The sequence below is a fragment of the Sciurus vulgaris genome, assembly GCF_902686455.1.
Source record: "Sciurus vulgaris genome assembly, chromosome: 6".
Classification (NCBI taxonomy): domain Eukaryota; kingdom Metazoa; phylum Chordata; class Mammalia; order Rodentia; family Sciuridae; genus Sciurus; species Sciurus vulgaris.
In genome coordinates, this window is record NC_136466.1 from 35,183,064 (window position 1) to 35,197,804 (window position 14,741).

The 14,741-nt window shown below is 40.2% G+C and overlaps 1 protein-coding gene across 1 annotated transcript in view; it reads left to right on the forward strand.

The window, feature by feature from the left end:
- The first annotated feature begins 1,082 nt into the window (after positions 1–1,082).
- MAML1 (mastermind like transcriptional coactivator 1) overlaps positions 1,083–14,741 on the forward strand; it is a 44,301-nt gene continuing 30,642 nt past the window's right edge. The window contains exon 1 of the mRNA XM_079144118.1: positions 1,083–3,031. Coding sequence (XP_079000244.1) covers positions 2,690–3,031 — 342 coding nt within the window. The 5' untranslated portion in view covers positions 1,083–2,689. The remainder of the gene's footprint in view (positions 3,032–14,741) is intronic.

The following is a 14,741-nucleotide window of genomic DNA, read 5'->3' on the forward strand; positions in this document are numbered from 1 at the left end:
TGAAGAATTTTTTTCAAAAGTGAATTTAGGGTTTTTCCCCCCCATGTGGAATACAGATGGGTGCTATCTGAGCTTCTTCCCCATTACTATAGTATAATAATTACACCACACTGAAATGTATTCAGAAAGATGTTTTTCAGCTTTATTCTTCAGAGGTGTTTCAGTCATACAGATACTGTTCTTTGCACTGAATATACAAACACTGTATAAACACTCCATGGTGTTTATATAAGGGAGATATTGGGGAGGGACTATATTTGTAAAAGATGAAGGTTGTATCCATTTATTTTATCCCTCACCCCATACTGATTCACTTAAATTCTTTTGAGGTTAGGATACTTTTTTTTTTTTTTTCTGTTGAGTGCTGTATCCTCATCTGTTGTTCTTTGTTCACAGAGACCTTAGCTATAGAAAAGACTTTCCCAAATGTATTGAGTGCAAATAAACAGTTACTTAGCAAGACCTGAAAATATGTCTGCAGATTTCTCCTTGAAGTAAATGTGTGGGGATCGTTGGATTTCCAGAAATCTGCCACCTTCATTCTCTATTGACATTGTATTTCATGCCTACATCCAACTTTCTACCAAGCTGTGAAATGACAGGTTTAAATCATTAGTGTTCATTGCATTCCAGGGTTATTCAGCAAAATTTCTTAAAAACAAAATACCTTTTCTTGTCTTTTTTTTTTTCCTTTCAGTTTTTAAAGGTGCAGCTTCCTGGTTAAATATCTGCCACATTAATGAATGACCAGCAGTTTTCAGCTCTTAAAAAAGCACTTATATTTGGATTTTCCATGCTGGTTACCTGTCCCATTGTTGTAAAATGCCCACTCTCTATCAGATGTGTTCCTCCATTTTTCTTATCCACAAAGTACTCTTCACCTTTTTCAAACTGTCATGTTACTAAAATGGTGTTACATTAAAGTCCCTGTGCTAAGTGTCTGCTTGACTCAACTTCTTCATAATAACCTTCCATGCATGTTTTACTGTTTCAATTGTGGGTTGTTCTTTCATTGGCTACTTACTATGTGAGAATTTGCTAATATATGGAAATTGTTATGAACAGTGAAATAATTATGACATGAGTTTGATCCAATCTTATTTTTATTTAGCTCTTGGCTCCTCTTTTCCAGTTGTGGTTCATTAGGTTCTATTGTATAAGGTGGGGGTGCTACTGGTAATTTATAGATAATCTTTAAGATTTATGGGGCCCATTAAACTTTTTAAAAATTTTTATTGGAAAATAATCGTTGTTCAGAATCAGATTCCATATTGAGGTATTTTCTAAAGTAATGCCAAGAGTATTTCATGTGCTTATTAAACTTTTAGATTGCTTACTGAAGTAAAAATATGCAGTGCTCCTAGTTGCTATTATGTTTTTCTTAAGAAACCTTTTGGGGCTGGGAGTGTAGCTCCAGTGGTAGGGCGCTGGAGGAGCTGAGTTCAACCCCCAATAGTGCAAACAAAAATAATATATGTTTGAGCTGTTAAAAGTGTCTTAAAATCTACAGGCTCCTGGCATCTCCTATGTAATCTTTTTAGCAATTAGGGTGCCAGTACGTGTTCCTAATATTTCCCCCCACACCAACTAGTAGTATTAAGATTTCATTGCTTCTGTTTCCCTTCCTCACCCCCTTACAGTACCCACTCCCCCTTTGCCTACTAGATACATTACTGGAGCCAAATTTTGGTTGCATTTTGTTGTGTGCCTCACTATAATCTAAATCATCTTTTAAGAATAAAACCCGCAGTCCAGGCTCCCAATGTATTGAACTAATCCTTTACAATTCCAGTCCCCAATAATGGGGCTGGACTTGACTCTACATCCTCTTCTGCTTTGTACTTGAAACGTCTTCAGACTTCTATTAAGGGGAAATTGTCAGTCCCAATGATTCAGAATGGTGCCGGAGGAAATCTCTACCAGGTCACTGGTGGACTATTCTGACCAATTACGAGTTGGATGTAAGCAAACGGCTGAAGTTGAAATAGCCTGGCTACTGAGGGTTTACCCAACCGATTTCAAAGAGGAAATGGTGAAGTCCTATACTTCCAGGCGGACTCCTGGGTCTAGGTAATTAAGCACTTGTTGGATTTACCCCGCTTTTCTCGGAGATCCTGAAAGGCCTATCTTCAGAGGGCTGTGTTCAGGAGATCTGTCTCCTGTTGTTTGGACTCCTGTCAGTCATAGGTGGCCGGGTCTCGAGGACTGCGACCCGCCCCAGGGCTACCCTTAGTTCCTAGCTTGAGAGTTCCTTTTAAATACCGCTCGGGAGACCAAGCGCACCTCATACGTCTTCATCCTCACGCCTTTCGGCGGCCGGTTCTTCTTCCTCTGATTGGTCGGAGCTCCTGTTCATCGCCCGTGACGCTTGAGGTCGCCGGTCGGGGCCCCGCCCTCTTCCGAGAGCCCCGAAAACAATTTTAAGATGGCGGCGGCGGCGGCGCGGAAAACAATGGGGCCGGGGCGGAGGGGACAGGCCACGGCCTGAGGTGAGCAGCGAAGGCCGGCTGGGGGTTGGACCAAGCGGAGCAGAAGGAAGATCCGCCGCCGCGCGCGAGTCCGCTCCGCGGCCCGTGGGGGCATGGCGCGGCCGTGAGGCGTACCGGGGCCGCCGAGGGGAGGGAAGCCCACAGTGCCAGCCGGCCCCGAGAGGCCCGGCCCCGGGCCTGGCCCGTTCAGCCCGCGGCCCATGGTGCTGCCCACTTGCCCCATGGCGGAGTTCGCGCTGCCGCGGCATAGCGCGGTTATGGAGCGCCTCCGCCGGCGCATCGAGCTGTGCCGACGCCACCACAGCACCTGCGAGGCCCGCTACGAGGCCGTGTCGCCCGAGCGCTTGGAGCTCGAGCGCCAGCACACCTTCGCCCTGCACCAGCGCTGCATCCAGGCCAAGGCCAAGCGTGCCGGCAAGCACCGACAGCCGCCGGCTGCGGCTCCGGCCCCAGCGTCCGCTCCAGCTCCGGCGCCCGCCGCGCCAGCCCCGACTCAGCGCCTGGACGCTGCCGACGGCCCCGAGCACGGCCGCCCCGTAGCCGTAAGTAGAGCAGTCACTGGTTTCGGCGGCAGCTCATTCTCCCGAAAATACCTCCCTGGGCGCGGACAGGGCCTCTGGGAAACTTCCCCGTGCGCCCGCAACTCCTGGGTCTGTCTTCAGGGAGGGTAACATGGCAGGGAACCGTGCGGTTGTCATCTTCGGGAAATGGCACTGTGGCATTACTTTGGAAAACATTACTGGAGGACTTTGCAGGGGGCCTGGACCGGGAAGGCTGAAGAATGTTAGCTGGAAGGGTTTCTTCAGATTTGATTCTGAAATAACGAGAAATTTATTTTGGAACAGGCTAGCCTTCGAGTTGCCTGTGATGTAGAGAACTCTTGTACAGTAGGCCTAACCTCATTTATTCTGCAAGTGTTGATTGAATCTTTGCTCTTTGCAAAGTCCTGTGCTATAAGCAGAGCCAAGGGCTTTAATATGGAAATGAGTCGGCCTACAGTTGACCAAATCAAACTGCTTCTGAATGGAAAATCAAAAAGTCGTGGAAAACCTTAGTAAAATCATAGTGCTGTTCATTAGGTTGCATGGAAGTAGACCTTGTTTAGGAATACTGAAATTGTGGACAATTCCAGTTTTAACTTAACAAGAGTTGTTTAATATCTCTGATGATATTAGATAGCTGGCAAATTGTTATGCCCTTTGTGTTCTCAGTAGATATTATAATCGGCAATTTATCGTTCAGAATTTTTTTTCTTTCTGAAACCGATTTATAGAAGGGAGATAAAGATTTTGGTTTTTTGTTGTGTTCTTGGTAATTTAAAGCTTAAAGCAATTGTTACTAATCTAATTTGTTCAGTGTGTTTTTAATTCAGGCCTTTACTTTTTCTCACTTGGGCTATAACTATAAGACCTAACTATTAGGTCTTCAGGCTCGCCCCCTCCCCCCCAAATGCTAGAATCTTTTTATTGTTTGAAGGAATGAAGTTTAGTCTCTTTGGCATATCTTTTGGCACCAGTCTGACCTAACCCATCTTTACATGTCCCCTACAGATCCTCTGCTTTGGTTGAGTTATTGTCTCATTCTCTCCCACACTAGCCTCTGCTGTTGGACTTGAAGACAGAGTATATGGATTCAAATCCAGGTTTCAACTAAATTCTTCTCATCCTCCTTTTTTTTGCCTGTAAATTGGAAATATGTTGGGCTTTTTATAAGGGTTCTTGTTAAATTCAAAATAAATGAGTATGGATATGAAAGTATTTCATAAACTGAAAGGCTGCCCGCAGGACCCTCTTCAACACCATTCAGAATTCTGCCTTCCTGCTACTCCTAGCTCACCTTCTTCCTTTCCTTTAAAGCTAGTTTCTGACCACCCTAACCCACAGCAGTCAGAATCTGCTTTCAAAACCTTTAGGAAATGTATTATCTAGGTTATTTATTTTTAGCACATAGTCATATATCACTTCAGTCACATTTTATATGTTGCCAACTAGACTGTAAGCTCTTGAAGGCAGAGAGTGTCAGAGTCCTGTATACATCTTAGACCCTCAGCATGTGTTTGTTGAGTGACTTAATATTAAACTCGATGCTGTTTCTATAGTAATCTAACTTCAAATGAACAAAATCACTTAACTTCATGAACCACCTTTGCTAATAATTCTTGAGACTTAAGAATAATGGGTGGTCATTCCAAATGAAGTAATAATGAAAGCCTATAAAAAAATCAGTTTTACATTCAAATAGTTGCCTTGAACACCCCCTAGAAAGTATATTAATAGTAATTCCATTTCTGTTTAAGGCTGAGTTTAGAACCTCTGTTTCTCGATGTCAAACACACACACGTGTGTACACACACACACACACACACACACACACACATACATATGAATCACTGGAGGGAAATTGGGAGCACACCCAGTTTTTTGAAGAGAAATTAATTTGGAGTGTGTTAGAACTTGTATCTGTCTTGCAAGTAATTCCTTTGGGTTTTAGAACCAGATCAGATATGCTGACTTGGGTTGATGTCCTGTCACATTAAACCTTGACCAAGGAGTTTCATGAATTTACGCTTTACAGCGGGTAGTGCTGCTCTTTCTTTTCTTCTGGGGGAAGGAACCCTTTTTACTTTAGGCTCCAAGTGATTGTAGCTGAGCTGTTTAGCTTTGGAATGGGGTCCAGAGATAAGTATCACTAAGAAAACAGTGGTGATTTCCAGTTTTGTGGCTCCTTCAGTTCAAGAGGCTGAGAAAATTCTTGCCTGTGACTTTTAACTTGGAGAGCAGAGCTTTGCATAGAAAGATGGTAATCATTGTGTTGTTTTTGTTTGCTTATTTGTTTTGTAGTATTGGGGATTGAACCCAGAGACATTCTACCACTGAGCTACATCCCAGGGTCTCAGCTAAGTAGCTGAGGTTTGCCTTGAACTTGGCCATCCTCCCATGTCAGTTTACCCAGTAGCTGAGATTACAAGCATTCACCACCAGTCCAGCTCATTGTTTTTTCTGACAACTCTGTATGTGTATTTGATCTCATTAATATTCCTTACAGAAGGAATGTTTTTTCTGAGTGTGCTGTAGTATTGTTAGGTGGTCATTTCATAGCCAAAGTTACCTAATTGGCAAACCTTTTGTATAACTTAAAAGGAGTCAAATATTACAAATAAGAGTTTACCTTCCCTGGAGGTTACTATATTTTCTTCTTAGGAGATCCATTTCCCCCCAACACACACACATACACACACACACACACAGCAAAGGCTTAACCACCATCTGCTTGCTCTGTTAGACATGAATCAGGAACAGTGCTTCAGATTTATTCTGTCCTAGTTTTTAAGGAGTGAACCTCTTATATTTTATTTATACTCTGTGCTCTTGGAAAACAAATAGTATTCTAATGACAAGATTGACTTCTTTTTATTGGGAATGCTGGGTTATACAGAACTATCCACCCAATTACGCAAACATTCATTTGGTAAGTGAAAATAACTTTACATTTACTTGAGCATTTTCTTTCTGTAGTAAAATACTATAAAGGTGTATTCCCAGTCTCTTTATCAACTGTTATTAGAGTTCTGCTGCTAAGCAGAGAGGAACTTACCAAGTGATTGGTATGGTTGATAAAGAAATTTGACAGTTGCATGCCAACCATTCATCATGGAAGTTGCTTTCCCTACTTAGTTTTAAATATGTGCAATTTCTCTCTCTTTTTAACCTTTTATTTATAAATAATTTCAGACTTAGAGAAAAGCTACACAAATAGTACAACAAATATTGCATACCCTTTACCTAAATTCATCTGTCGTCACTGTTGTGCCCCATTTGTTTTATCATTTGCAAAATTCCTCCCTTTCCTTCCTTCTCTACCCTTTGTTTTCTGAACCACCTGCAGATGCATACCTCCTGAGTATGTTACTGCAAATACTGCAGTATGTACCTTCTAAGAGTTAAAAATGTATGTACAGTTTAATCATGATTTTGTAGGTTAAACTCATATAAGAATTATGGAATAATTATTTCCAGGGAGTACATATTTCTGAACATAAAAACATATCATAATGTCCTCATGTGGGATTTTTTTTTTTAAGACAACTCTTTTTTGGCTGTAAGATTCCATCTCATTTCTTCCTACATCTGGGACCCTGTTTTAGCAGACTAGCATCTTTAGTATTTCCTTTCCCTCTGAGTCTTTCTCCTCAGCTTGAAAACATGCACAAATATCCTCCATACTGACAAGTTCTTTGTGTTTTCTTGCTCTTAAAATAGTATTCTGTAGTCTTCCTTCCCTTTGCCCTTGGCACTTGAACTTCCCATTTACTCATTAGCCTGTTGTAATTTGCCTTCTACCTCTTCTACCCTTCTGAAACTGCCCTCTCAACACCAAGAATGGAATTGCCAAATTTAGTGATTTCTTGATCATCATTCTTCTTGACATCTTTCATAAGATTCTTCTCTTAGCTGCTGTTCTCTTCTGATTTTCATTCCACCTTCTCCCCCCTCAGTCTCCATCCTACTGTCCCTTATTAGTTCATGCAACAAATATTTAAGCACCTCCTATGGGCCAGAGTATTCTAGGCACTAGGGATATAGGAGCAAGCAAGACAAATTAAAACTCTGGAGAAAAAGATCAATAATATTAAAGAAATAATTTTATGTTATAAATGCTGAGCAAAAAGGGGAGCTGGAGTTGTGGCTCAGTTGTAGAGTGCTTGCCTAGCATGTTTGAGGCACTGGGTTCAATTCTCAGCACCACATATAAATAAATGAGTTAAAAATAAAGGCCTATCAACATCTAAAAAAAATTAAAAAAAAAAAAAGGTTAAAAAAGTAATTGATAACAAGTGACTGACAGTGACAGTTTAAGATGCTCTGTCTTAATTTGGGCCTGAGCGATGGGGGGCCATCAGTTAGCTGAAAAGTCTTAAGAAAGAACATTCCAGTTAGAACCACCAGCACAAAGTCTCTGAGAAAGGAACCTTCTGAGCTTCCATGAAGAATAGAAAGAAGTTCAGTGGATCTGGAGCAGTATGACTGGTAGGTAACTGGCATTGGATGTGGGTAAACAAGGATCATGTCAAGTGCAGGGGGAAGAAGTAGCAGAATCTGAAGCAGAAACAGGATGTGATCTGACATTTTTGAAAATCATTCTGGTACTGGCTGGTGTGTGTTTGTTTTTGTTTTTGTTTTCGTTTTCGGGGCTGAGGACCAAATGGCCTTGTGCTTGCTAGGCAAGCGCTCTGCCACTGAGCTAAATCCCCAACCCTTAGCTGGTGTGTTTTTAAAGATCATGTCTGTGTTGAGGAGAGTAAAAGAGGGGAGGGGGCATGGGAACAGGAATACAGTAGAATGAATCAAACATTATTACTCTATGTGTCTGTATGATTACATGACCTGTGTAACTCTACATCATGTACCACCAGATGAATGAGAAGTTATTCTCCATTTATGTGTCATGTGTCAAAATGCATTCTACTGTCATGTATAACTAATTAGAACAACAACAAAAGAAGATCATGTCTGGGGTTGGTGTGGGCAAAAGTGGATGCAGTTAAGGCTTTTGTATTGGTCTTGTCTCATTGGTGATCTGAAGGCTGGGTCTAGTGGTACATGTGGCAGTGGAGAGAAGGAGATAGATTTTAGACAGCTTCTTAAGGTAAAGGTCACAGGGCTTAGTGGCTGAACTAGTTTGGCTTGCGTATGGGGGCGAGAGAGGGGAGTGAGTAGTAAAGATGAATTCCTAGCTTTTCAGCTTTGGAAACTTTCTTTAACGTTTTTAAAGTCTTAAGGTTCCCTGAGCAACTATATTATCTTCTTTTTTCATTCAATCTTTTTTTCTGGATGGTATCATTGATTCTATTATAGTTTCATGTACAAGAAGATTCTTCAAATCTCTAATCCAGATCCATTTTTCCTACTGTCTCCTGACCATTTCTATGTGATTTCCTGTATATTTGAATGTACTTCCTTTTTCCTACAACATCTTATTTCTTCTGAGTATTTTCCTCACCCCAGTAATCCAAACTAAAAATCTGGAAATTAACTACTGCTTTTCTTTCATTTCCAACTTTCAGTTGAACTCCTCCTGGGAGCCAGAAATTGTGGCAGATAATGGATCTATATCACCAAACCTAATAGGGAGCACACATTGGGAATATTGGGGAAAGGATGCCTTTTGAGTGAAGTCTGGAAGACTTTAAAGAACTGACTTATAACTGGGTGCAGTGCAGCATGCCTGTAATCCCAGTGACTGGGGAGGCTGAGGTAGGAGGATCACAATTTCAAAGCCAGCCTTAGCAATTTAATAAGGCCCTATGCAACTTAGCAAGATCTTGTCTCAAAATAAAATATTTAAAAAGGGCTGGGGATATGGCTTAGGGGTTAAGCTTAATGCTCCAGGGTTCAATCCCTGGTAACAAAACCACGAATTGACTTTTAAGATGGGTCTTTAGATTTTTTTTTTTTTTTCCCCTGTGGTGCTGGGGATTGAAGGATTTATTGAGATGCTTTTTCCAAAGGTTATCATGGAACACTAATTTCATAGGTTATTTAAAGAATTCTAGGATATATGCAGCTAGAGTTGCAGAGTGCTTGCCTAGTATGTAGGGGGTCCTGGGTTTGATCACCAGCACTGGGGGGAAAAAAAAGGTCTGTAGTGGAACAAATTTGGAGGAAACTGGACTAAACAAGTTTTAATAATTTCTTTAGGACATTTCCAAACCTTTAATATGCTGATATGCCCTTGATTCCTTAGGGAAATTAAGCAAAAGCACCAAACTATGATAGTGAGTAGTTCTTTTAATTTCGAGTTTAAAGTCTGGAAGATGAAGTTGGAAAAGTAGGTATAAGATCATGAAAAGCCTTTTGCATATTTGAGATTGGGTTTTTAGACTAAATAATTTTGAAACCCTGAATCCCCCTCATGTTTTTAAGTTGACATCTAAAACTTTTCATGCAAAGTTTTAAAACTTATCAGAGACTATAATGCATTTTGTTGACCAGTTGTATACTAAATTACCATAATTTAGCTTATTAAGTAAAATGTATTAGATAAGAAATTCAGCCAGATGTGATACTGTATGCCTGTAGAGTACTTACTCAGAAGGATAATTTGAGGCCAGGACCAACCTGGACAACATGGTGAGACCCTCTCTCAATAAAAAATAAAAATAAGGGGCTGGAGATGTATCACTGTGGTAGAATGCTTGTCTAGCATGTATGAGACCCTAGATTCGATCCCCAGCACTGCCAAAATAAAAATAAATAAATAAATAATAAATAAAATATTTATGTAACACAGCCTTACAAATGCTACATATACTTAATATGAATGAACTATTTTAAAAGAGAAAATTTAAAATGCTATTTATAGTTGCAGAGGATGTAGCTTCCAGAGAATTATAAATATTAACAATTAAAAATAAAAGTTACATCATTTTTTAAATATAGCCAGTGAATATCTTGGTGATATGCTGTCTTTCATCAATCATTTAGGAGTGCTTTTCTTTTTTTCTTTTAATTTTCTTTTTTTGTGTGTGTGTAGGTGGACATAATACCTTTTATTTTGTTTTTATGTGGTGCTGAAGATTGAACCCAGAGCCTCGTGCATGCTGGGCAAGCCCTCTACCACTGAGTCACAACCCCAGCCCCTGTTTTTCTTTAATAGAAATTTTAAATCATTCATTTTTCTCTTAGAACTTACATTTTTTGTACTTACCCCACATGATATGATTTATTTTAACATAATATGTATGAAAATCTTGCTGGGCACAGAATCACATACTTGTAATCCCAGTGGCTTGGGAGGCTGAAGCAGGAGGATTGCGAGTTCAAAGCCAGCCTCAGCAAAAGCAAGGCACTAAGCAACCAGTTGAGACCATGTCTCTAAATAAAATACAAAGTAGGTCTGGGGATGTGGCTCAGTGGTCCAGGCTCCCTGAGTTCAATCCCTGGTACCCCCCCCCCCCCCAAAAAAAATATATGAAAATCTTTTTATTGATCATTCTAACATATTTCTCTACAACAAAAATATATGAAAATTGAATTTAAAACTTTAAACTTGGTGCCTTCTTCACATGTATGACCTTTCCCCCCCTCTAATGTCTAACATCTTTTACCACTTAGAATCATGCCCACATGCCTTCTCCTGGAGCTGAGCTAGGTGCTTAACCTCTGCCAGAATAACCACACACTGAGCTTTAATTGTGTGTTTTGCTACCCTCTGTTAGGCTTCTTCTGGCAATTTGAGGGCAAGGCCAAGAGTCTGCCCAACTCTCTACCTGCCACATATTTGGCAGTCAACAAGCAAACATCTGTTGAATGAATGTTAGTATTATTATGGAAGGGGCTCTGAACAGGGAGTCAGAAACTACAGTTTTAGTCTAGGACAGTTTCAGAAATGGAGTTGGTAGATTGGTGGAAGAAAGGGACCAGGGGGAGAGAGGTGGGAAAGGAAAGGGAAGTGCTGGGGAGTGATATTGGCCAAATTATATATTTATGTTGTATGCATGTATGAATGTGTAACAACAAATTCCATTATTATGTACAACTATAAGACACCAATAAAAAATGTGAAAAGAGAAAAAATACAAAAAAAGAAGTAGAATTGGTAGCAGTAAGACTGTGTACCCTGATATACACACCCATCACAGCTTTGTTCACACTGGCAGGAGGTGGGAGCATCCTAAATGTCCATCACCAGATGAATAGATGAAGAAAATGTGGCATATATGTATAGTGGAATATTACTCGGCCTTCAGAAAAGAAGGAAATTCTGTCATTTGCAACAATATGGATGCCATGATAGAAGCTATTTTGCTAAGTGAACTAAACCTATCTCGAAAAGACAAATAAGCATGATTCCGCTTATATGAGATACCTAAAATACTCAAAACTTTTAGAAACAAAGTAGCATGGTAGTTGCTGGGGTCTGAGGATAGGGGATGAAAGAGGAGTTGTTCAATGGGTATAGAGTTTCTGTTTTACAAGATGAAGAAATTCTAGCAATAACAATGTATGTAGAGTTGTACATTTTAAAAGATAAAAATGGTACATTTTATGTTAACATTTTTGCCCATAGATTTTTTAAAAATTAGAAACTATTTTATAAACCATATGCCCTGAAAATTTTCTAACAAAATTATGAGTGTCTTAATTAAGGTATACTAATGAAATTAGAAAGATTAGAGTTTTTGTGTCGCTGGGGATTCTACCAAGGGCCTTGTGCATGCCATGTGACTACCACTGAGCCATATCCCCAGACCAAAGTTAGAGTAATTTTGAAGTCAAATCAAATCACATGCCTGTGATCCCAGCTATTCCAGAGGATGAGGCAGGAGGGTCACAAGTTCAAGTCCAGTCTGTCAGCTTAGACCTTGTCTCAAGACTTTTAAAAATTTTAAAAAAGGACTGGGAATGTAGCTCAGTAGTAAGTCATTTTCCTAATGTATGCTAGGCTCTGAGTTCAGTCCCTAATATAGCAAAAAAAAAAAAGAAAAGACACCTGTAAGTAGTTTTGTTGTCATTTAATCCTCATAGGAGTCTTACATAGTAGATATTATTTGCCCAGTTTTACAAGAAGTGAACAGACTCATGGGCTAATTTGCCAAGGTTTCCAGTTAAGTGGTAGAATTAGGATTCAAACTAAAGTCTAGCTCTTTCCACTGTGCCATTTAGCTTCTGCAGATGAGATAACATATGTAAAAGAACTCTAAAAATTATATTTTTTTAAAGAAATAAATTGCAGATTAGTATTTTATTTGGTATAGACCAGTGATTTTCAATCAAAGACACTCACTGTGGTAGATGGGCACATATATATCAGAATTACAGGGGAGTACTTTTTAACTCTACATCTCCTTACCTACTGATTCTCTCACCCTACCAACTGTTTTTGTTTTTGTTTTTGTTTTATACTGAACTCAAGGGCACTCAACAATAGCACTGAGCTACATCCTCAGTCCTTTATATTTTTTGAGATAGGATCTCCCTGAGTTGCCTAGGCTTGCCTCAAACTTGTGTACCTTCTGACTCAAAAAAGTCCTGAGTTCCTGAAATTACAGGTGTACACCACTGCACCTGACTGACAAAATAATTTACAATGGATGGGAATGTCAGAGCCCTTAATTGTGTTGGGTTTGGTTAATCGATTGATGTCATTTCTTCATTCTGTGTCATAATATGCATCCACATGCTTGCCATGGCTTCATAGTAGGCAGAGTACACTTTCTCAGCCCTTGATTTGGGGCTTGGCTGTACCACTTGCTTTGGCCAATGAAATATTAGTTTGACAGGAGAATACAGTATATTGTATTTATAGAACAAGAATTTTTAGGACTGGGGATAGAGCTTAGTTGGTAGAATGTCAGCCTTGCATGCACAAGGCCCTGGATTCAATCCCCAGCACCACAAAAAAAAGAGAAAGAACGAAAACTACAAAGAATTTTTAAATTCAGAGAATGATGTCATGGAAATTTTTAAAATACAGACTTTATGAAATATACATAATGAAATTCACCCAGAAAACAAAGAGAAAATGGTGGCAGAGAAGAGGGCCATGCATGGGCTGGAAATGATGCTGGCTCTTGAGAGTGCTGCCAGGCAGCCAGGCATTGAGACCTGGAAACTGGGAAGTTTGTATTTCTTAAATGGGAAATTTTACCAAGACCTCAAAGACAGAGATGTCACATTCTCACCAACCACCATTAAAATAGAACTTATAAAGTTATGCTGTGAATCAAGAGGCAAAGAGAATCAGTTTTACTACTATATCAGGGCCACAGGTAATAATACAGCCACCAAGATCATCAATGAGGTGTCAGAGCCCCTCCTCTCTGTGGAAGAGATCTATGGAAAGTTAAAGAAAGAGCAAGATCTGTGAGCCAAAGCATGAAAAGCAGATTGACTCAAAGAACCTCCAAGTGACAGAGCTCAAGAAGATCCTGAACAGTTTGGGGAAAATGTGCAGAAGAGGCTGACTCCATCCAGAAGATAATTTAAGCTGATACCTAAATTGTATCACCAAGGCAGCCAAGTGTTCAGACTGATTTGTAGTCTGGCCAATCCCTGCTGTAGACAAGGTCTTCATAGTTCTACCACCCTCATGTTATCTGTCTCTGAACTATACTGCCTCACTGTGTTGCCCAGGCTGGTCTTAAACTTCAAACTCAAGCAGTCCTCCTGTCTCAGCCTCCCAAGTAGCTGGTGTCACAAGCATATGCCACTGTACTCAGTGGTAATTTGTTTTTCAAGCGTTCTTGACAATTTCAGATGCGAAGCCTGGAACTGTCCTGATGATGTTGGTTCTATGGCGTCCCTGTAGAGGGATTCACTTCTTCCTTCTGTTGTTGGTTTACTCGAGGACTTCAGTCTGTGTCAGGGATTCTCCCCACCTCCACACCTGTACTTGAACCCAAAGCTTGAGCACGTTGGGTAGGTACTCTACTGCTTAGCTATGTCTCAAGCCATTTTAAAAATTTTTTTTTTATCTTTTTATTTTATCCTATTTTTTTGTAGTGAGGGTTGAACTAAGGGGCACTCTTTATCACTGAACTACAGCCCCGACCCTTTTAATTTTTGAGACAGGTTCTTGCTGAGTTGCCCAGGATGACTTTGAACTTACTCTTCTCCTGCCTCAGCTACCTGTGTAGTTGAGATTACAGGCTGTGCCACCATACACAGCTTCTGGAATTTTTAAAGCTAAGTAAGTAGCCTGTGTGGTGGTGCATGCCTGTAATCCTGTAAATAGGTGGAAAATAAAAAAATTAGATTACCAGTGCAGAAGGTACCTAACCAAACTGTTCAACAAGAATGGATAGTGAAGAAAATTATTTTCAAAGATTAAATGTTTTAAAAGATTAAGCTAACACATACTGTTTTTCTAAAAAGTACTAGAAAATAATGCTCCACCAAATTGAAAGACTAAATCCATCAAGAGTAAGATTGGAGATACAGGAAAGAGGAGACTCAGCACAGAAGAAAGAACAAGGGAATCCCATGGAGAACTAGGAAAGTGATCCCAACATTACAGCTCTGCTCCAGAAGTGGAGGGCAGCTGACTCATACTGCAGCAGTGTGATCCAAATGGTAGACTGTCATCAATCACTAAGGCCCTCTACTTCCATTGAGCCATCTTTTTAACCCAAAGACAGTACCCAAGAAAGCTTGGCAAGTTCTCAGTAGCACTTCACTTTTCTTGACCTAATGCTGATGTTCTCCCCTCCTGCTCTGTTGAGGATATGCATATCACTCAAGAAAGTTCTTG